Source organism: Dicentrarchus labrax, unplaced genomic scaffold (assembly GCF_905237075.1).
Source record: "Dicentrarchus labrax unplaced genomic scaffold, dlabrax2021, whole genome shotgun sequence".
Taxonomy (NCBI): domain Eukaryota; kingdom Metazoa; phylum Chordata; class Actinopteri; family Moronidae; genus Dicentrarchus; species Dicentrarchus labrax.
In genome coordinates, this window is record NW_026136714.1 from 16,819,462 (window position 1) to 16,843,000 (window position 23,539).

At 37.9% G+C, this 23,539-nt stretch overlaps 2 protein-coding genes across 7 annotated transcripts; one reads left to right on the forward strand and one right to left on the reverse strand.

Annotated features, from left to right (window-relative positions):
• Positions 1 to 620: 620 nt before the first annotated feature.
• Positions 621 to 5,774, reverse strand: LOC127376329 (flavin reductase (NADPH)). 3 transcript variants are annotated; one of them, XM_051423093.1, is made up of 6 exons: positions 5,707 to 5,774; positions 3,932 to 3,965; positions 3,545 to 3,771; positions 2,260 to 2,461; positions 1,244 to 1,408; positions 621 to 888 (listed from the first exon to the last, which is right to left on the reverse strand). In XM_051423093.1, exons 3-6 carry the CDS (start codon positions 3,677 to 3,679, stop codon positions 731 to 733), a joined length of 660 nt encoding a protein of 219 aa, XP_051279053.1. In that variant the 5' UTR covers positions 3,680 to 3,771; positions 3,932 to 3,965; positions 5,707 to 5,774; the 3' UTR covers positions 621 to 730. The 3 variants fall into 3 exon arrangements, with proteins under 3 accessions (XP_051279053.1, XP_051279054.1, XP_051279055.1); XM_051423094.1 differs by lacking the exon at positions 5,707 to 5,774 and adding an exon at positions 5,587 to 5,700; XM_051423095.1 differs by lacking the exon at positions 5,707 to 5,774 and adding an exon at positions 5,587 to 5,686 and having other exon boundaries at positions 3,545 to 3,808.
• An 87-nt stretch (positions 5,775 to 5,861) lies between these two features.
• On the forward strand, positions 5,862 to 22,533 carry ppef2a (protein phosphatase with EF-hand domain 2a). 4 transcript variants are annotated; one of them, XM_051423082.1, is made up of 17 exons: positions 5,862 to 7,472; positions 8,448 to 8,726; positions 9,152 to 9,279; positions 9,370 to 9,424; positions 9,512 to 9,687; positions 10,260 to 10,374; positions 10,862 to 10,908; positions 11,435 to 11,601; positions 11,727 to 11,763; positions 12,423 to 12,572; positions 12,666 to 13,004; positions 16,275 to 16,460; positions 16,591 to 16,733; positions 16,976 to 17,082; positions 17,579 to 17,745; positions 17,952 to 18,039; positions 20,240 to 22,533. In XM_051423082.1, the coding sequence occupies exons 3-17, from the start codon at positions 9,211 to 9,213 to the stop codon at positions 20,491 to 20,493; spliced, it is 2,100 nt and encodes a 699-aa protein (XP_051279042.1). In that variant the 5' UTR covers positions 5,862 to 7,472; positions 8,448 to 8,726; positions 9,152 to 9,210; the 3' UTR covers positions 20,494 to 22,533. The 4 variants fall into 4 exon arrangements, with proteins under 4 accessions (XP_051279042.1, XP_051279043.1, XP_051279045.1 ...); XM_051423083.1 differs by having other exon boundaries at positions 5,862 to 7,464; XM_051423085.1 differs by lacking the exon at positions 9,370 to 9,424 and having other exon boundaries at positions 9,493 to 9,687.
• Positions 22,534 to 23,539: the final 1,006 nt, after the last annotated feature.

Consider the following 23,539-nt stretch of genomic DNA (forward strand, 5'->3'; position numbering starts at 1 on the left):
TTAAAAAAGACAATTTCTTGCTTTCTTAGCTCCAGTGGAGGCATCTAACCATGGAGATAGTTAAGGCTTTATTTGCACAGGGTTAAAATATCGATTGCTGTCATTTCTGCTGTCAACCAAATAAAATAGAGGTGAGGTGAATTTTGTTTGTTTTCCTTACTGCAGTGAAACATTTACAAAAATCTCTTTTTTAGAAATGATGTTCCAGTGAAAACTGTTTACATTAAGATCTGTAGGATTATCCAGATCCAGTTTATAGCAGTAATAACTTACTTAAACTGTAAATGCAACATTGGAATACAATTATTTTATAAAGTTGTTGTGGTGAACTTGTTTTTATGGAAAACTCATGAATGCGATATTCAATATTCACTCTCCTTGTAGCTCTGTTTTGCTCTCCAACAGCTCCCGAGGGGAATATTTAACTTTTTAGCTGCTAAATGTTTGATTATGTTCACCAGTTAGTAGCTAATTCTGCTTTTTGGTGCAGTGCAGGTAGCGTACAGTGGACTGATCAGAGCTGTAAACAGTACACTGCTGCTGCTGCTGCTGGAAACAAGGTTGACAAGAGCAGCGAGAGTGAATAAAAACACTCAAAAAGTGACTGTAAAGACTGTAAATCCAGAACATTTATCTCTTTTTTTTATTGGTGTGGAGGCAGAAATCTCAAAGGTGAGGTCAAATATGTCTTTGTACTTTGTGCGAATTGACTCTTAAGGCTTCTTCTTTCTCATTTGGTAGTGATGGCGACTCCCTTCTTGACCCATGCGTTGCTGTTGAGCAGAGAAAGCATGAAGCGAGCCACGTCTCCTCTCCCCACTGCGCTGCCTGCGGGGTTACCACTGCTGTCGGGCACAAAATATCCTTCATGGGTCAGAAACTCATGAGCTGAAGAGGACAAAATAATGAAAAACTGGGAGTCAGAGGCGTTACGACAACAGCATTTAAAATTGATCCTTCACATGCTGAAACCTCAAGGAAAGGAATAGGATTAATATAAAAATGGGACCCATTCATTCTCATAAACACTTCATTAAGTACGCTAATGAGCTTGAACTATGTCAAAATGGATACTGAGGCCGAAGGGCTTGTTAAACACACACTGAATGAAGCTCTTCAGTTCTTTATGGCGTCACCCTCTCTCTGCAGCCAAACTGGCACCCTGCTATTCTTGTTGAATAAATGTTCTTAAGTCTGTTTGTATGTTTCTACCCCTTGTTGGCCGCCGCATGTCAGCTTTTACCTGAGGCCGGCAGGTTCTTGAGACCAGGTGGGCGAACCACCGTCCAGTTGATGTCCTCAGTCTTGTGCAGAAACTGCTCCATCTCGTGCATATTGGTGAGGACGCTTCGGATCATCGGCAGCAGGAGGAACCGGATGAGGTAAGATGACTGCGCTCCAGAGTTAGCTAACAACATAAGAGAAAAAACACAGTGAAACTTCTGAAAAGATTCTTCTCTTAAATCTCTAAAATTTCACTCAGAATGTACACAGTAAAAATGTTCAATTCTGATAATAATCCTTTGATGTGCAGACAAATTTTCTGCAATACATTACCACACAGAATTAGAAAGTCAACTTAGTCAGTAAATTGTCTGAACTGTAAAGTGATGCTTTTAGGTATTTGTACACATTAAAACAGTGTAAACAGCAGATCCTGAAAGACACTTAAAATAATTTGTATTCCACAATTCTCAAACATTATTTTAATAAAAAATCAGAATTCCATTTGTGCCAATGACAAATAGAATAGAATAGAATAGAATAGAATGCCTTTATTGTCACTGTACACATATACGATGAGATTAAAAAGCCAACTCCAATAGCAGTGCAAAAAACAGTACAATTATCAAAATATATACAATATAAACATAGGACATAAAGTAATAGTACAAAAAAAGGGAGGTAAGGTGCACAGTCCTGAGGAGTGTGTACATTTGCAAAATAAATACGGTGCTATATACAGTGTTAACTATGTATATATATTGCACATTATATATATATTGCCCAAAATAAGACAACACTCATAAGACTGATTGGTTAATATCAAATTCTGTAATAACAGCCTCAATACACCACAACGCAATGACACAACAAGCCAATGTTCACAAACTACTTGGATAAGTAGCCACAGTTAATTACAACATAACACAAAACAACTCCTAGAGCATCCCAAATTGGAAACAACTGGGGGGAATTTTTCACTATCAAATCACAAAAAAGCCCCACAGGAAGCATCATCATGTGTGCTGCACTTACGTTCCGTGTACCAGGAGGTCATTGTGATGATCCTGTTGACCCGGGCCTCTCGCATGGCGCTGATCATAGCGTTCATGGACTGGGTGTAGCCCGTCACCCCTGAGAAGATGGAGGCTGGGAAGCCGAGGCAGGACATGATCACATCCTGTCCTTTGAAATGAGTCTTCAGATTGTCTTGTGAGAAAATATCAGCTTCCACCACCTGAAGGTAGCAAACAGGGAAACATGAATAATGCTGAGGTGAATTTTACTTTAGATATACTGTTAAAGCAGAGCAGGAACCTCTTTGTTTGAGATCAGACACAGTCCAATTCAAAGTTGACAGATGATACATTTCAAATGAATGAATGAATTGATAGTTACAAAAAGCCGGATTGACCACATTACAGTAGTATCAAAGATAAGCCTGGTTTTACTCTATATTTTTGTGTTTGTCAACAAATTCAATGGATAGACGAAAACTAAAGGTGTTAGTCAAACCTTTTAATTGTTCCCTACTTCCCTACCTGTCCCTGTTTTCTACTGGTTTCTACGGAAGTCTTTAACAACGGGTCACACATAAATAGTTTACATTTTTTAAAGGATCAATAATTTCCTGAAACAGCTGGGCACTTGTTTATTTCCACTTAAATCCTGATTTACCTGAGATCTGCATCATTAAATAAGAAATAATAAGTATAGAAGTATAGAATAAGAAAAAAGGAGTTCATTAACATTTTCCATTGTTTCATTTTGTATTCTGAAGATGTGCATCAGTTTTCCCATTAAGTAGATTACAATAACAATTACAAGCCATTGCTCTGGTGCCTCACTGTAGCTTTTGAGTATTTACAGCAGGAGAACGGTGCATGTTTGTTATTCTGAAGCATTTAAGTCACTCAGTGTAACTGTTTGGCTCATTTAAGTGCTTTTAATGGACGACAATAGAGCTCTAAGGCACAGAGGAATAAGCTACATCAGATGATCCTTGTTAATATAATAAATGAATTGTTGGTTTTGGCCTTTTGTGGAATTGGTTGACACTAAGAAAAATCTAGAATAACACAAGGCTTATGTTTGTAGTGTTGCCAAGTCCACATCGTTATCTGCACTGCTGTGTGCTGTTTCACACCCAGATGTTGAACCTACAAGAACTTTTGTGTCTACTGTTCAGAAACAGAAAGCAGTACTCAAGGTTATACCTTATATAACCCTCACACAATACAACATTCATCATGTGACTTCACACTGTCTGAACTTTGAACCCAACATGCAGTGAGCAGCGGCACAATATGTCCAACATTACCTTGAGATTATCATGATGCACAGTGAGTTTTCCCGGGTTCCTGACGATGGCGGTGACCATGTGGCCCTGCTGCAGCGCCTGGTTGATCAGATACTGTCCGGTCTGTCCAGTGGCTCCCAGCACGGCGATCTTCATCCTCAGACTCTGACACACAGAGTTCAGTCAAGGCTGATCGACGTGCTGAATGCTCCGATCTCTCAAACCAACTGCTGGGAAGTTCCTTCCCTCTTTCATAAGTTCAAGTGTAAAAAAATGATTATTACGCTGCAATAAAGAGGCACTCTTTAAGAAATTCAGGTTTGTCATCTGACAGATTTTGTATTTAAAATGTAGAACACACTGAATCATTGTTTTTACATTAGTCAATGATCCTACATAAATACTTACCTAAAGAGGTCAAATTATGTACAATGAAAGCAATCTGTGGGAGAAATCACAATACAGGCAGAAACAGTTATTTTCATTATTAATTAATGTACTGATTAGTCTTCTATTAGTTGCTTCAATAAAACACCATAAAATACAGAAAATTGCTCTGCACCGGTTAAAGATAACGTAAAATGCTGATGAAATGATTTTTTCAGTTTTAAATGCAGTGAGAAAAAGCTCTCCCAGTTGTTCCAGCTCATTAACAGGGAGGTGAAAACTTCCATTTAAGGAAGCAAAAACACAAACAAACCCTGTGTGTCTTTGGTGTGTCCAAACTGGGCTTAAAGGATTATTTCTGCAGCGGTGAAGGATGATGAGCTTGTTGATCAGATGCTCTTTGTGGATTCTAAATAGTCATTTGTCCTTTGTGGAGATTCGGGACTGATAACTTGTGAAGGCAGGTGGCGTGTTTTAACTTTCAGATGGCAGGCTCAAAATAAATGTTCGGATAAAGCTATAGTCAGGCGTGTAAATAGTGCATTAAGATACAAGCTGTCTTAACTACATTTAAAAGACCAGTGTGTAGGATTAATGGGCATTTGGGGGTGCGTGGTAGTGCAGTGTATTGCAACTCCCTCGCTTCACCCTCATGTTCTAAGCACAAAGGAGAAACTACGGTGGCCACAAAAAATGTCATCAGTCCTATCTTGTCTATTCTGGGCTTCTGTAATGATTTCCAGGTGATTATACACTAATGAAAACACAGAAATGCATATTATATTCTATATTTCTGCCAATAGATCCTCCTAAATGTTACACACTGGACCTTTAAGGTAACGCTACCCTGATTTAATATATGCTATTTGATTCTGTAAAGATTCAATCCATCATTATCTCACACTTTTTCCATGATTCAATCTGAGTTAAATGAATTTGATACGATGTAAAACGTTCAATGTCTTTCCAACCACTATTACACAGTCAAATAAGTTCTGATGATACTGTATATGGCTGCAAACTTAAACTTAGACAATAAAGTCTATATATACTTTGGATACTTAAGTACTACACTGACCCTTCCATGACCTTTAATGTAATCAAGGGTCAAAGGTCACTTTGTGCTCTACTACAACCTGATGCTATTGCTTTTTTCCTAGCATTTACCTCATGTGACCTTCAGTAGGGTCAAGAATAATTCACATTTTGTGTTTGACTACTGTTTTAATGACTCCCTAAATGGCATTTTCTGTAAAATCATTCAAATTAATTTGGTGGGTTTTCTTTAATGATTCAATGCAAGTAACAAAAACTACCTAAAGGCACTATTAAGGCTTCAAAACAATCTTAAACCAGGTGCCACCACTTTCTCATCCTATCTGCTAATACTGCTGTAGATTATGAAAGCATAACAGTTACATACATTATTTAATAACAGTATTCAAAATAAAGACTCAAACACGAGATGTATAAACCACCAGCATGGCAAATTAATAAAGAAGTACAAAAAAAAAAAAAACGGGTCTGCTTTCAATGTGGTTTTGGAGAAAGTGAGTTATTGTTAGTTGTTAGTAAACAGGGTGAATCTGTTTCCTGTTACTGAGCAACTCGAATTCGCCCATTTCTTAAACGTATTTGTATAATAATAATATTATATAACAGGCGATGTTACATACCATTTTCCACATTTAGGCCATTTAATAAATAACATTAACATAAGCTGGCAGCTGGTTGTAGACGCTAAAGTTTGCTATCTGTGTTAACAAAACATCCAACATTAACATTAGATAACTCACCTTCGCCATGAAACGTCCAGTGAGGGAGGCGTTCAAGAGCGGTGGCGTTCAAGAGCGGTGGCGTTCAGGTGCGTTTGTAAACTAACAGTTTACAAAACTGTTTAATATGTTTAATATGGATTAAAATGTATGTTTTGATAATACGTAGGAGGAGATTAGATGACCCTTTAAAAGAAACAGCTAGTAGCTACAGAAAAGACATCCTAAAATGTATATTTTATTGTGAAAAGTGCAGCCAGGTTAGCTAATTTAATTTGTTAGCTGAAACATCAGCAGTATACTGTAAAGCTACATGTAGCTAAGTTAGCTAAGTGATGAGTCAGAAGATGTGCTAATTAGTGACAGTTTGATAATCAATAACAGTACAGAACAACTGATAAACTGTACAATGAACCCAACTGCAGGACGTTTCTGCAAAAACAAGCTATTTATTTTTAGTAGATTCTGTCTGTGTTATGTAACTTTTGTGTAAATTTGTAAAACATGTTGTATTGCAATATTTTATTTTGTGATATTGAATTTTTCATGTATAAACCCTAAACCGTTACATAGCAGTGTTGTAAATGCAAACCGAGGGCTATGATGTTGGTTGTTACAGGGACTGTGATACATACAAAGGCCGATCTCACTGCACTTTAAAAAATACTACGGCAGTTTTGCTAAAAGTAGATTTTTAAAAACAAATTGGCTGGCTTACAGTATGGTAATACATCGCAATATACTGAATCATAACCCCTGTATTGTGATATGCACACTATCACCAGATTCTCTTCCCATTACACAGCCTGATCTGTGAGTATAGCTCACGTTCAGGTCTTCACCGTGCCCTTATCCTGTCAATATTTTGAGGTTTATATCTTGAATAATAATCTAAACTTTAAAAATAACAATTTATTTTAGTTTTCTTTTTAGAAATGAATGAAATGCCGTAATAGTTTTAAAGTTTTCCTACACTCCTTGAAATCAAGAAGTCCTTGTGACCCCGTGTGACGCTTTGGTGACCCCCACTGGGGAACCAGTGACCTAAGGGATATCTATATTACTACCTATCAGGGTAAAAGGTTACTTGTGTGTTTCGAATATGGAACAACTGATTTTATTAAGTCTATTGAACTTTTTATTGGGTTTACATTGGGGAAGAACATTTAAGGGATCCAAAAAACTGATTCTCATTCAGCTCATCCTTGGGTAAGATTTCATAAGAGAAAAGTTCCTGTTGAAGATGTGTTTGAGTTTTGGTCCAAAAGCCAGACCATACACGCACACATAATCCTGGACTCCAAAAAAAGCACCTGTAATCCAAAACACTTCCAAAAACGACGTCCTGTGACACCAGACTGGTGCCAAAAACAGATGCCGGCCTCCCTCTTGCCACCTATGTTTACCTCTGCACTTTGCCATCTTCCTATATAAAGACCAGTCAAGTCGCATCAAGTCATTAGCTGAAGTAATCCACTTGTGGCTCGGTGCCTTGATTATGCGATCACACTGTGGGACTAAAGACTAAACCGGCTTCAGCACAGTCTGAGGGAGCTGCACAGTGGGGATAGTTTTGTACATGAGGCCTCTGTGGTGAATAACTGGGTGCTGCTGTCATTCAACCACCTACAATGAGCCATCTGATGGACACCCTGCAGTTCTCGACCTGATCCTGGTGGACTGCTGGAGGATGAAACACAGCAAATGGCTGTTTAAATACGCATTGAAACTGAGAACTGGCAGTCAAACAACTTGGGAACTGGTGACTGGACAGAGGAGGTGAGCACGTAAGTAAACGGACGATTTAAAGATGTCATTGTAGAGTAACTTTTAAATAAGTTAATAAAACTCCAAAATGAGCAGACAGATGCCATAAGTCTCAGTTTTGGTCTGAAACTTCTTCATGTTCCAGACCTGGTTCAAATAATTGTAAAAAAGTACTTCTCAAGGTCTTTGTCAGTCCACTTAAAATGCCAGGTTTGTTCTGTAGTCCAGTTTTTGATTTTGATCAGAAAACCTCCTCCGATTGGGTGATTTTGGCCTACTGCTAAATATCTTTACTGGTGACGAAAGCCACCCATCTGTTCCTTTAAGTAGGCCAGAATCAGCACCGCAAAACAAGACAGTTATTTGCCAACACAATTTGATGAAATCTACCAAGTTCAGATTCAGATTTCAATCTTTTATTGTGTTTTGTAAATTGTAAACAATAATTCGGGCACCATTTGTTTACCGAAAACAACACAGGGACGTTTGAAATTGCTGTTTCCACCACTCAGTTTTTTCCTTGTCAGCAAAACAATTTCTGTAGATATTCCCTTTATTTAGATTATAGATTACATATTATATGTAAGCCTTCGTAGAATTCAGACCAAAACAGACATCTGCTGCAGGATTGAGGCCAATGACAGAGGTTACAAGTGAACCAGCAGATAACGAGATTAAAAGGGCACAAAGTCGAGCGGTACTCCTGCGGCTGCCAAGCAACTTCCTCCATGAATAAAAGGGTTTCTTACAGGTCTGGACATTAGCAGAATTATTTTAAAATGTGTGTGTAGAAGTGAAAATGTATTGACAGTGACTCCAAAAGTCATACATACCTTTACGAAAGCAGTTCAGGATTCCATGTTGTAGTATTTGAACAGTTTGTTAAATACATGCCCATATATTAAATCTAGTAGACAAATGACCGATATTTATACTTTTTTTAAGTATTGGAATCACTTTTAGCTGACGTGTTGTTTGTTTGGTGCTTTGAACAGGAACAGTCATGGGATGTGGTGTCACAAAGTCTAACCAGTTCAACAAACACTCGAGAAAAGGTAACCATGATCCTCCAGACAGACACTGTTCATCTCTCTCAACCTTCACAGATTTATATTAATCATCACCACACCTAGACAGAGAAGCTCAGTGGTTCTTGTTGTCTGCCTTGTTTTTGTCTGCTTACATTATAACTGTAATCTCTCCATCATACGTGTTGTATTAATGTATATGTATTTCTCTTCGTCTTCCTCCTCTGCTGCATGCAGCCGTCACAAGTAAGCCCTTTCTATCGTTTTTTTTTGTCTACACTATAAAGTTCTCACCAGTTAAGGAAGCCAGAGAATAAATATAACACATACAATTTCTTTGAATCAACAGATATAAAACTAAGTATTAGTATATTTAGTAGTATAGTATTTTATTTTCAATAATGTATATTATATTATTGGATTATTATGATATATGAATTATTATCCGCATTAATATGTACATCAGTATTCATTTTGCAGACGGTACATTTTCATTTTAATTACCGTTTATACATATAAACTCTTATCTTAACCAATTATAAGTTATTTGTTGATTATATTTACTATTATTGATCTGAAAAATTACTACAGCTGTCAAATTACCAGTGCGTATGTCCCCTCTGTAGTGAGATGTTTTCTGATCACCTGTCGTCTGTTCTCTTGTGTTCCAGCTATAAGAGCTGCTGTGCTGATTCAGCGATGGTACCGTCAGTATGTAGCCCGCACAGAGATGAGACGGAGATACACCTGGCACATCTTCCAGTCCATCGAATACTCTGGAGAACAGGCTCAGATAAAGGTGAGAAACTGGATTTAGATGATCCAGTATACTTCTGTTTGTATCCTGTAAATGAGATAATATCATCTTTCACCTCTCCTCCCTGTGCAGCTTTATAATTTCCTCGGCTACCTCATGGACAATTTCACACCATCAAGCAATGAACGTAAGATTTCCATTTCGACTGGCAAACTACATTTTCCTTCTGTAAAACTGGACCTCTGTGTTTGACAGATTTTGACCTTCCCTCCAGGAAATCTGATCTCGCACATCTTCCGAGAGAACGAGGTTTGTCAGGACGCAGAGTGGGAGAGGTACTTCTGCTACAAGAACATTGAGGTGCCAGAGATTTACTCAGGACCTCACCTCACCTTCCCTCTGACGGTGGAGCAGGCAGTTGGGTTGGTGGAGGCCTTCAGGAACAAGAAAGTAGGTGCACACCTCTGCTTTACACTCCAGTCTCTAGAAACCTTTGGCGCGGTTTATGTTGGTTCTACAGCTCAATTTCGTTGTTTTTAGCATAGCAGAAAAAGGAGGTGGAAATTATTTTGTATTTCACAGAAATAACATAACCCGCATTTGACATCCTGATATTATACATATACATTATATGAAGAAATTACATTTTAATGTGACTTATTGTGACCTTTGGCCAACAGACTAAGTTTGAAAAGCTGTATAGCCAGATAATAATATTTCAGATAAAAAAGAAATTTACTCTACGAAGGCAAATAATATTTGTACTGTGGATGATTGAGGCCTAAAGATTTTATCATTCCAGCTCCACAACACATCCATTTTTAAAAACATCCAAATTAAGCCAGTGCTGCTAATCTGGACTCTAACATAATAATTTCACTTGTCTTCAAATCTATTAATAGTTTATTTTAGTAAATCATTCATGCATAAATCACAATATCACAGCAATCACTGCAGTATTACCACCTGTTCATGTGTTTCGTGCTTGAAACCGTCTTGCTAACCAGTCTCTCTCCCAGTAGCAGCTGCACTCACGCTACGTCCTGCAGCTCCTGCTGGAGACATGGAGACAGCTCCGGATGTTGCCAAATATCAGCCGCATCTCCACCTGCCAAAGCAAAGAAATCACTATTTGTGGTGAGCTGAAAGAAATTGTTGATTTTTAGAAAAATTAGGGTAGAAAAATTGGGGATGTTATTGTGACCAAGGTCCTCAGCCAGTCTTGAACTGAAACAGAGCTGAAACTAATGACAGAAAATGAATAAGCAACAATTTGGACAATTGATTCATAATTTAGTAAAGTAATAGTAACTTAATAGTAACTTCTTGTAGCAAAATGCCTAAAAGTCTTGTGAACATTTGCTGGATTGTTCGTTTTATGTTTATATGTCAAATTATGCTCTTTCTCCATATTATAAACCCAAATATCTGATATTTTTGTCAGACCTAATTGTTGACAAATAAAATCGTCTATGCAGCCCTTATATTAAACCCTTGAGGCAGCAGCACATCCCAAAAGGTTTTCTGATAATATACAACAAGAGCCTCTCTGTCGTAAAAGTAAGTTCTTTCTGCCAGTTAATGAACTGTGTTGATTAATGTACGTATATCCTCTTCATTACAGGTGATTTGCACGGGCAACTGGAAGATCTGTTGCTAATTTTCTACAAGGTTGGGACCTCCTCTTCTAAAATCTTTTACAAATGCTGAAATAACCCTGACATACAGCATATGTTTTTAGCTTATGAACTGTAGTTATTCATTTTAGAAAGATATCTACAGATAGCCTTTTTTATTGAATTTGTTCAAATGCTCTGATTTTATTATTATACTCTCCTCATGTACTTCAGGGCCCTAAAGTAAATCTGTAGTGCAACAAAGAATAATTATTTTCATCATTAATTAATCTGTTGATTATTGTTTCATTTAAAAGTTTTCAAACTTGATTGTTTAGTTTACAAAGTGCCAATAAAAAAATAAAAAATAAAACGCCAGTCAAAAAAATAAAAAATATACAGTTTTGAATGATATGAAATGGAGACAAACAGTAAATTCTGTGTTCTGAATGTTTGACTTTTTTTATTTAACTTTAACTTGCAAGACTAAGCACTTATAAAAATTGTTGCTGATTATTTATGTTTTGAATAACCAACCATGAATCTAACGAGGCTTTATCTTGCTGTTGTTTACTCTACAGAATGGCATGCCTTCCTTAGAGAAGCCCTATGTGTTTAATGGAGACTTTGTAGACCGAGGCAAAGACTCCATTGAGATCCTCATCATTCTGTTTTCATTCCTGCTTGTCTACCCGAGTGAAGTCCACCTCAACAGAGGAAACCATGAGGACCATATAGTCAACCTCAGGTAAAACTAAATCTACCTAGGGACAGTGAAGTCCAAAAACACACGTTCTTCTTGTTCAAATTCTTCAGTTATAATCAAAAACCTAAATTTCTTACTCTCATCTTGTGTTTCTCTGGCTGATGTAGGTACGGCTTCACAAAAGAGGTGTTGACTAAATACAAGGTAGGTTTATACAATGTAAACCTGAAACTCAACACACTCCTTTTTCCTTTTTTTTGCTGCTTGGTATTAACTCCTTATCTCTGCTTATCAAACCAGTCAGCACAGCCAAATTGTGTCCTAATCCCAACTGTCTTTGCAGCAAATTAAAATGGTTTCAGTCACCTGCGCCTACACATTCCAAGCTAAGCTTAATATAGGTCGATACAACACTGGTCACTACTCATGGCTAAGAGGATTTGATGTCATTACACCAGATAACTGAAGGACATCTGGCTCTGTTAGCCTTTGATGAGTCAGGGAGGGCGAGGTGGTCCAAAGACCCACCCTCCTTTACTCTCCTTTCTTCCTGAATTTGTTTAGATAAATGGAAGAAATTCTTGCAAACTATCAACACTAATTTGACGTATATATCAAAGATCAAAGATATATACATCAAAAATATATCTTGAGATCCATAGAGTACAATTAAATAATGTAAATGTAATGAAATATTGGGTAGGAAATGTAAAACTGTAGAAAATGTAATTTTCTGTATAATATAATGTTAAAATTCATTCATTCACTCAGAAAAGAAAAGAAACCTTAAATGTTGACAACAAACTTTGAAAAAAGGTTGATGAAGAAAGTAATTTCCTGTTTGTTCCTGTTTATCTCCTCAGATGCACGGCAAACGGATCCTGAAGCTGCTGCAGAAGATATTCAGCTGGTTGCCATTAGCAACGGTTATTGACCAGAAGGTGCTGGTACTCCACGGAGGGATCTCCGACATCACAGACCTCAGCATCCTCGCCCGACTGGACAGACACAATGTGAGGAGACAACATGTGCAGCTGTGATAAACTTCCATTGACACTCAAACACAGATATTCATTCAAGTCTGTGCTCTTGCATGTTTTTCCCAGTATGTTTCAGCGCTGAGGCCTCCAAAGAAGAGACATCAGAGCTCAGCGGGGGCGTCCATTGACTCGGACTTTGATGAGGACGTCTTGTCCACCAACAAGCTCTTACAGCGTCGGATCTCCCTTACGTATCCCAAACCCCTTGGAACCCGTGAAAGCTTCCAGAACCGCTCCCTGCAGGACTTCTCCAACCGGATCAAAGGGAAGGCCGTGGATGAGATAGAGATCCACAAGAGGAAGCTGGCCATTTTAAACATGGGGACCAACAGTTCTGAAGGGATGACTCAGTCTGTGTCTTCTGAATCCATCAACAGCGACAATGCCAAGGATGAGTGGAAACAGGTCAGATACTTTGAGGCGGTTTTCTTTCCCATTTAATTTGTTTTTCTCAGCTTCATAATATATTGCTTATTCTTTGTATGATCCCAAGTTAAATAGCAAAAAAAAAAAAAAAAAAACAATGAAAGGAAATATGTACAGTTGTGGTCAAAAGTTTACATACACTTGTAAAGAACATAAAGTCATGGCCGTCTTGAGTTTCCAATAATTTCTACAACTCTTATTTTTCTGTGATAGAGTGATTGGAACACATACTTCTTTGTCACAAAAAACATTCATGAAGTTTGGTTCTTATATAAATTTATTATGGGTCTACTGAAAATGTGACCAAATCTGCTGGGTCAAAAATAGCAATGCTAATATTTGGTTACATGTCCCTTGGCCATTTTCACTTCAATTAGGTGCTTTTGGTAGCCATCCACAAGCTTCTGGCAAGCTTCTGGTTGAATCTTTGACCACTCTTCTTGACAGAATCAGTGCAGTTCAGCTAAATTGTTTTGGCTTTCTGACATGGACTTGTTTCTTCAGCATTGTCCACATGTTCTCGATGAGGTTTAAGTCAGGACTTTGGGAAGGCCATTCTAAAACCTTAATTTTAGCCTGATTTAGCCATTCCATTACCACTTTTGATGTTTGTTTGGGGTCATTGTCCTGTTGGAACACCCAACTGCGCCCAAGACCCAACCTTCAGGCTGATGATTTTAGGTTATCCTGAAGAACTTGGAGGTAATCCTCCTTCTTCATTATCCCATTTACTCTCTGTAAAGCACCAGTTCCATTGGCAGCAAAACAGGCCCAGAGCATAACACTACCACCACCATGCTTGACGGTAGGCATGGTGTTCTTGGGATTAAAGGCCTCACCTTTTCTCCTCCAAACATATTGCTGGGCATTGTGGCCAAACAGCTCAATTTTTGTTTCATCCGACCACAGAACTTTCCTCCAGAACGTCTTATCTTTGTCCATGTGATCAGCAGCAAACTTCAGTCGAGCCTTAAGGTGCCGCTTCTGGAGCAAGGGCTTCCTTCTTGCACGGCAGCCTCTCAGTCCATGGCGATGTAGAACACGCTTGACTGTGGACACTGACACCTGTGTTCCAGCAGCTTGTAATGCATTGCAGACCTGCTTTTTGGTGGTTCTCGGTTGACTCTTTTCAGACCAATTTTCTCTCAGAAGCAGGTGATAGCTTGCGTTTTCTTCCCGATCGTGGCAGTGACACAACTGTTCCATGCACTTTATACTTACAAACAATTGTTTGCACAGTTGCTCTTGGGACCTGTAGCTGCTTTGAAATGGCTCCAAGTGACTTTCCTGACTTGTTCAAGTCAATGATTTGCTTGTTCAGATCCGTGCTGAGCTCCTTTGACTTTACCATTGAAGCGTTTGTGGCTGAGTCTAATGATTGTATCAAATGAGCGCTTTTTAAATGGACTCAGTGAAGTCACCAGTTGTAGTCAATCATAATCACTCACAAGAAGTTAAGAGGCCATGCCATGAAGCTAATTTAATTGACACAACTTTCTACATAACCAAAATTGATAATTCATGTTGCTGTATGTATATTTTTGACCCAGCTGATTTGGTCACATTTTCAGTAGACTCATAATAAATTCATAAAAGAACCAAACTCCATGAATGATTTTTGTGACAAAGAAGTATGTGTTCCAATCACTCTATCACACAAAAATAAGAGTTGTAGAAATTATTGGAAACTCAAGACGGCCATGACATTATGTTCTTTACAAGTGTATGTAAACTTTTGTGCACTGTACTCATGATGGGTTCATAACCAACTCAATATTGTTTTGAATCACTTTTATTTACTTTATCTTGTATTCACACACACACACAACACAACCTTAATAGTTTTATAGTTTTTATTTTATTATAGGTGGTGTCAGTGCTGAAGGATCTCTCATTTAGAATTGAAAGTCAGCATTCTGTATTGTTTTTGCTCTGTAAGCCAGTTCATGTGATAAACGTGATATGTAAATACTTTCTATCAAAAAAGACTTTATCAAAAAATAAGTTACTTTGATCAGAGGTCATGGTTTTCGTGCCTCAGCTCTGTTCTAGTGGACTAAATCAGTCCTGAGTCACAGGCTGATAAACGCTCCATCAGTGAACAACACTCACCTCAGAGGAGGTGCTGAGGATTGTTTCCTGCGTGGGCCTCAACATGCCGTAATCCATCGCATCATTAATCCCTCATGCCGTGAGTTCAATCTGCTTTTCAGACTGGCCGTCACCAACGTACGCACAGGCTGTAGAAGTCAATGGCCTCATTTGGCTCTGGTACTTGTTGGTGATATGTCCAAACCAATCCAATGTTCAATCACTGTAAATGACTCAACAACATGAGGGTAACTTCATGAATTGTCTGAATTGTAAAGTGATGCTCTCAGATGTTTGTATGCATTAAAGCACTGAAAACAGAAGAAACAGCAGAATAACTTACATCCCAAGACATTATTTTATATATTTAAGTGGTTTTAATTGTAGCACTTTTAGACTAGAATTCAGATAATAGAAATATTTTTTGCTCTCCCAGTAAAAAATCAGCCATTAAACAGTGTGCCAATATCAAATAAGACTTAAAGTTTACAGCTCTACTTTATGTTAAATGCTTACGTCAATATGCTAATGTTCAGCAAGTATAATAGTTCCCATGTTAGCATGCTAGCATTTGCTAATTAGCACTAAACTCAACCTGCAGCTGAGGAAGATGGGGATGTCATTACTTCTAGCCAAAGTATTGGAATGATTCAAATTTTGACCTGATGATAGCGCTAGATGGAACGTTAAGGAATCACCTTTCAAAAATCATTCTGAGTGGGACATGAATGTGTGGACCACATTTCATAGTAATCCATCCAGTTGTTGAAACATTTCACTCAGAAATACAAATGTGAACCTCATGGTGGCTCTAAAGGATGAGTCAGGGGATCATTAAAGTCAGGTGGATTCATGCTCTGAGAAGCATTAATGTCAAAACTAAATTTATTGGAACTCTATCCACCAGTTTTCCCAGTTGTCATAAAATTGTAGATGTTCAAATTCTCATTTCCAACTGAGCACCTTAAAGTTTTCTTGTACATTTTGTCATAAAAGTTGTGATTTAAAGTTAATTATTGACCCCTTGGAAACAGGAAGACAGTGTGATATGATTGAAATGTCCAGAATAGCTACCAATAGACCTTGTGGTGTGTTTTTTCAAGGTTTTCACTTGAATCCTTTAAAATTAAATCTCCTGTCATTCCTGTGTGCCTTCAGATCCTGGACCTGCTGTGGAGCGACCCGATGATCCAGGATGGCTGCACACCCAACGAGGTGCGGGGCGGAGGCTGCTACTGGGGCCCCGATGTCACAGAGGACTTCCTGAACAGACACAACCTGCAACTCATCATCCGCTCCCACGAGTGCAAACAGGATGGTTATGAGTTCTGCCACAACCGTAAGGTGAGCTCAGACACTGACAGCCCACAGCGGCTCTGATGTTTTCGCAGTTCACTTCCTGAACCCAATAGTTTTCCAGCTCCGTTTTGAGGAGCTGTTAGACAACATTAACCCTCTCTCTCATTTCACTCAGGTTCTCACTCTATTCTCTGCCTCCAATTACTACGATGTGGGAAGCAACCGAGGGGCCTACGTGAAGCTGGGTCCAGACCTTGTGCCTTATTTGGTTCAGTACCAGGCCAGCAGCATGACCAGAGAGCTCACCGTAAAACAAAGGTAAACATTAACCCCACCTTCCACATGACACAAATATGTGTATACAACGTATCTACTCTTTTATTTTTCTACTTTTACAACTGTTACTGTGTTAGACAAGAACCTTTACTGACAACAACTGAATGTTTAATGGCACAGTTTTGCCTTTTCTGATAAAACAGCATTGTTCTCTACATTGTTCTGCCTTGAATTTAATTAGTTTAATTCATTATCTGTTGTGTTTGTCATCATCTTGTCTACAGTGTTGGGCGAACCGAGCGCTCAGCACTCAAAGTCCTGCGGGAGCAGCTATTTGCGCACAAATCTGACCTCATCTGTGCCTTCAAAAAGTTTGACAGTGAGAACACAGGTGTGTAGTGTGATTTTCATAAACCAATTCAGTCCTTAACAGATCAGGTGTTTTATTACAGATCTCTTGTGTTTTTCCCCTTGCAGTTCTCAAAGGACAATGTCTGGCTGGGGAGAAATATGAGCTCCCACTTTTGTATTTTGTGTGGAACATTTTAATCCCCTTTCAGATAAAAACATGTGGCACCATCCAGAACATTTGACAGTTTCACAGAAACTAAACGGAGCTAAACAGTGATCTACTTTAATCCAGCCAGCACCCTTGTCTGTCAAGTACATAATGTGAAAGGAATTCGTCATTCAACTCAACACTAATATATACTAGTGAATATTGGCCATAATGTTGACCTGCTAATGTATTGGTTGGGTCGGAGTTGATTTTTGAAGTCGTTCATTGACCTGATTGGATTGTGCGAGGGACCAATGAATGCGAATTTGTCTGAAATCTAGTGTCATAATAGAAATCAGATAACGTGTGAAATCTCCACCTTCATCAGGTCTTGTGTCTCTGAACAACTGGGCCTCTGCAGTGGAGAGTGTGATGTACCTCGGTGTGCCCTGGAGGATGCTGCGCGGTCAGCTAGTCACCTCCAAGAGCACAGACGGCATGATCGACTACCTAGAGTGGTTTAACGAGCTCGCCATCAAAGGACCCAACACGGACGTAAGGACACAGCACTGAGCTGGAGATAGATGGTGGTCACAGAAATACAGTGTCTGATTCTCATATTTTGTATAAATTTGAGGCTATTGTATATACATAGCTTTTGCTAAAACTTCTACTGTGTCACATAATTAAATGCTGTCTACATAAAAATAAAAGCTCTCTTTTTTTTCTCACATGGTTTATCATTATTTCTCCTCTTGCAGCACATCGACCAGAGTCTGCTTGAGACTTTGTACCGCCACCGCTCCACGGTGGAGACCATCTTCAGAATCGTAGACACAGACAACTCAGGTAAAACTATTTATTCATCACTGAAACAAGTCACATGTTTACTGTGAACATCTATTCACACCACTGGCTTCTTTCTCTTTTTAATGGAGAGCATATTTTGTTGTTCTCTCGCCTCCCTAAGGGACAATCCACCTTAAAATGTTACAGTTTTTTCCAATTGTTAAAACACAATTTTGCAAACTAGGCTGGTTTTATCAAAATACTTACCACAATTTACAAAACCACACACCCAAACTGCAAAATACCTCATATATCCTGCAAAATGAGGCTCTGCAACCAAAACTACATATTGCATTATCAAAATCAAACTTTTGCACCAAATGGCACACACTTCATTCATATTACCAGATTTTTGTCTAACCAACTACACACTGTTGGGCATAATGAAAAGCACTCTCATCTTTAGTATGCTTTGCCATAATACTTTAATAGTTCAAATTGAGAAAATTCTTCAGATTGTTCACATGCACAGATATATTTGCAGATACGCACACATGCTGTTGAAACATTTATATTTTTATTTTTCACCAAACAAGTCAGTGCAACATATGCACAGCAGATATATTTACATTGGAGTGAATAAAAATATGCCCACAAAAAACAGTAAACTGAAAAAGAAAATTGCTGAAAAAATGTTCAGGAAAATATATTAAAAAAGGTGCTCACCTGTGGTCTTTTTATAGTGCTTACTTCCTGATTGAAGTGGTAACAATTAACCATTGAGGTGTTTGGCCAGGTGGCACATATATTGGCCAATTAGCTCATGTAGTGTCATTTTGAATGGCAGTGTTTTGAAATGGCAAACATGTGATTTTATGTCAGATTGTTGTGTCTTATGCAGAGAACCGTGTTCAGTGCATTTAAAAAGTGCCATTTTGAATTGCAAAATGTGTGAAGCAGAAAATGTGTTTAGCGTTTTGGAGACTTGAGAAGAGGTTTTGCTCTGTGTGTCAGTTTAAATAATTGTGCTATGCATGTCATTTTAGTGTGTTAGCAATTGGAAAAAACTGTAATTGGCCATCTGATTCTTGGTCCATTTTGTTATTTGCTGGCGTATTATTAGGGACATGACATTAAGTAAAGATGAAATATCAGGTTTTACCACCTGTGCCGCAGAAATCAAGAATTTTTCAAGACTTTTTAAATGAACATCAAATAATTGTGTAGGGAAAAAGCCATTGTAGAAGTTTAAGAGAAGTAAAACACGTGACCAAAATCATAATCAAATAATTTGGCCAAAGAAGAGACATGTGAATACAAACACAATGAAAGAAAACAGAGAGACAAACAGGGCGGCAGAGAGAGAGAGAGAAGTCACTAGTTGAATCTCAAGTTTCTGTTCTCAAGTCCAAAGTAAAGTCTATACCTCTAAACTAACAAAACAAAATGTTCTTTGGTATCATCTTTTCCAACTGACGCTAAGTAACATCAAAGTGTTAGAACTTCATGGTTCTCTTTTACAACTTGATTGGATGCTGTCTGTTTACCTCCGCAATACAGCGCCAATAAGCTTATAATAATTATACCAAATAAAGAAGGAACATAATTATTTGGATGTCATAAAGGGGAAATTCACTGATTTTACACATGAAGTTCAGTATATTCATATTCAAAATAGTTGTTGATTAATTTTCTGTCTACTGAAATATGATATAGTATCAGGTTGCATTATGGGAAGTGTAGGATCCAGTGTTTTTGGAGCTTGACCGATACAAAGGACTAAACATCCGGATATCTCAACCTCTTTTTTTAATGTGTTGCTTATGAGTCCCCCATTTTGTGGAAGTCTCCCATTTTATTCAATATCTTTATAATTAAATGTAACTGTACAAAACTCACAGAGACAATCCAACAGGAGCCAGTCTGTGGAGGCATAAAGTGTGTCAGGGCTCTGTAAAGTATTTGTTGTGTCCAGATAGCGACGTCTATCGAGTTCAGCCTTCGTTAATCCACCTGTAGTGTGAAAAAGAGGCCACAGCATGTTGCTGCCTCCAGAATCCTTGCAGTTAAGACGAGGATTAACCCACTGATCTACTGGTCTCTCCACCCCCACATCTGATCACACACACACTTTTTACTCCATCAGTCTCTGCCTATATTTCTGCTTATTTTTACCCTCGTTAGCCCTTAACTTTTTCCACCCCGTCCATCTGTTATCTCTTCTTTTCAACACTGCATCTTTAACCTTTCACCTCCCCAGGCTTCATCACCATTGAGGACTTCCGGCAGACCTGGAAGCTGCTGAGCGTCTACCTGAAGATGGAGATCACGGACGAGGCCATCTCCGACCTGGCCGTCACCATCGACAGCAACCAGGACGGCAGCATCGACATTGACGAGTTCATGGAGGCCTTCCGCCTCACGGACAAGAAGAGCCGACTGGAGCGAGGACGCAGCATGTTCATGGGCACAGTCAATGACCTCACCAAGCTGGAAGGAGACCCCAACATTTGAACAGGGATAGAGAAAGAGAGACTGAAAACAGAGAGCAACCTCAGCTCAGACTCCTGGCCAGGCAGACAGGCGGCAGAGGGGAGGGCGGGGTGACGCAGCCAATGCAAGCTGCTTTAATGACGCACATTAAGACGTAGGATGCTGCTGAGCAACAGCAGCGTGGATCACAGGGGATTAGGAAGAGGTTAGAGTTCAGGCTATTTGACTGTGAGTGTTCATTTTGCATTTTATCCACTGAGGCAGAATAGGTGAAACACAGCTGCACGGACAAACGTTTTGTCTCGTATTAAATTAGAATAAAAATCAGGTTTAGGCAGCATGATTATTTAATAATATTAGATACTGTGATCACAGTTATTACGAGGACATTTTTAAATCTGTATCTATCTTTATTTTTAACATGATTATGAAAAGAGTAACACCTGCACACTCTCCAACGTTTCAATCCCAATTGGATTTTTAAAATGGTTTCTACACCCATAAATATATTGATAGATTAACAGGCTCTATGATGACAGTGGTTAACCATCCAACCTGCCCAGGGTGAACGATTAACAGTTCAAGAAGGACAAAATTAAAGAGCATCAGTCCTAAAGGGTGGGAGTACAGAGACAATAATGCATTAAAAAATTAGTGTAATATCTCAAATATATCCAATAACAAATAAAGTTGTAAATTACATTAAAAAAAACATATTTCACTGGAAAATCTCCATTCATATTAGGGCAGCAACTAGCAATTATATTCATAATTGATTCATCTGTGAGTTATTTTCTTGTCTTGTTTGGTATAAAACATCAGAAAACTGTTACTGTTACATTACGGTATTTTAGTGATAAAGTGGTTAAAACCTAAAAATATTTCATTTACTATAATGCTCAGACAAGAAAATGTCGCATTTGAGAATTTTTAACACGATAATGTTTAGATATTGTTGACATCAAGTTATATCAAAGCAGTAAACCCAAACAAGATCTAAAATTACCAGAAAAGTTTATTTCATGTTTGGGCCTCTTGTTATAAAGTGTAAAGATGTAATACTCTACAATGTAGAGTCTACATAATGTCACCTCCTCTAATCTGCTCTCTGACACTGTATCTCAGGGAGGAGTTTTTCTGTTATTTGGCCTCTGAATGAATGAGTCATTGTGCAGACATTGCTCTGTTCATCAGTACTGATTCCTGATAGCCTTTCATCCACATGTGAATACCTATACTCCTCCTAAACCCTTTATAGAAACCAGAAACTAAACAAAAGTTAAATATGATAAAACAATGAATAATTGTGCAGCTCTACATCTGTTGCACTAATTATTTGCAACTTAATGTTGTTGGTGCCTTAGCAGTAGAAGTGTTTTAACTTCTAGAGATGAAGTTAATTCTAGTTTGCACTGTTGATGTTTTGTGTCAACTGCCAACGATGTATTGGAGTCCTTCTTCATCTCAGGTGGGATACGAACCCTCACCTTGTCCAGAACGGAGAACTCTTGACTTTTAGGGTTTGCTTATTAATGTTGCTTTGAAGCCCAGTGTTTTAAGGGAATAGATAATTTGCTGTCTTGCCGAGAGTTAGATGAGAAGATTGATACCACTCGCATATATGTGTGTTCAATATGAAGCTGGAGCCAGTAGACGGTTAGCTTGGCTTAGCACAAAGAAACAGGGAAACACCTATAAATCTCACTAATTAACATGATATTTTATTATATGTTTAATCCACTGTGGTTTTTATGCTAAGCTAAGCTAGCTTCATATTTAACACGTGGTATCAATCGTCCCATCTCACTATCAGCAATAAAGCAAATAACAACCAAAATGTTGAACTGTTCTGTTAATATATGAAGGCAAAGATGTGTTTTACATTTAGTTAGTTAGGCCTTCTTCTTCTGTTGTAAGATAAACTCCCACATTGTGCAGTGTGTGCATGTGTAAAATGTTGCTGTGTGTAAAATGTACATTTTATTGTATGTTTTTTTTAGTGTGCTCATGTAAAATGTTTACCGTAATCACGTCTTCAAAAATAAAATACCTTCAAATTTGTCTGTTTTTTAGGTCAGTGATGTTTATGAATTACAATGTACAGAACAGTAACTGATTAAAAAGTGGTATATAGGAGAAAAAATAACTTGACTATCTTAACTATATACTGTATATTTTCACAGAAGGCCTTTGGAAAATCTCCGGTTGTAGGACCACAGAGCATTTATTACTATACCCTAATATTTACCCAATGTTTCCTATAAATGTCTCCCCACTTAATAAATAGTTACTAAAAGTTAATATACTAAAATAATAGAATAATTGTCTCCTTTTGGTTTTGTTAAGTCTGCTTTTGCATACAGTAAGCAACTATTCATTCATAATTTATTTTTTAATTCCTTAACTGATTTAAGTGTCCATATCAAATATACAATACAATACAATAATGCAAGGCTGCAACTAAAATATATTTTAATTATTGATTAATCCGCTAATTATTCTCCCAACTAGTCAATTTATCACTCTGTTTATAAAATGTCGGGGGGTAGTGACATTTTTTTTTTAACATTTCCCAAGTGAGAACAAGTGAGTGTTTGACATTTGTTGATGAATGACTTAAATTATTAATCGGTTATTAAAACAGTTTTTATTTTTTGACAATCAACGGAAATTAATCATCTAATATAATTTCTTAAATTAAGTAACAAGACAATACCTTATTTAATTTAACAAATAAGTCCACATACTGAAATATAAAACAACATTTTATTTAAATTACCTCAACATCAACAACCTCTGCACATATTCAGGTAATAATTTGTTATTTTGTTTTTTCTTTAAACATCTCATGTCAAATTATTAACAATATTGTGTTGTGTTGTGTATTATCCTTCCTTGCCGGTCAGATCGGTTTTCAGAGTCACCAGCAGGGGCCACAAAAGACCATTCAGTACAACTTGGAGTTAGTACTGAGCATCAATATGACACCAAGTTGTACAACCAAGCAGGAGCCCAGCACTAAGAATTGATACAACAAAAAAAAAAAAAAAAGGAACACTGTAATTAG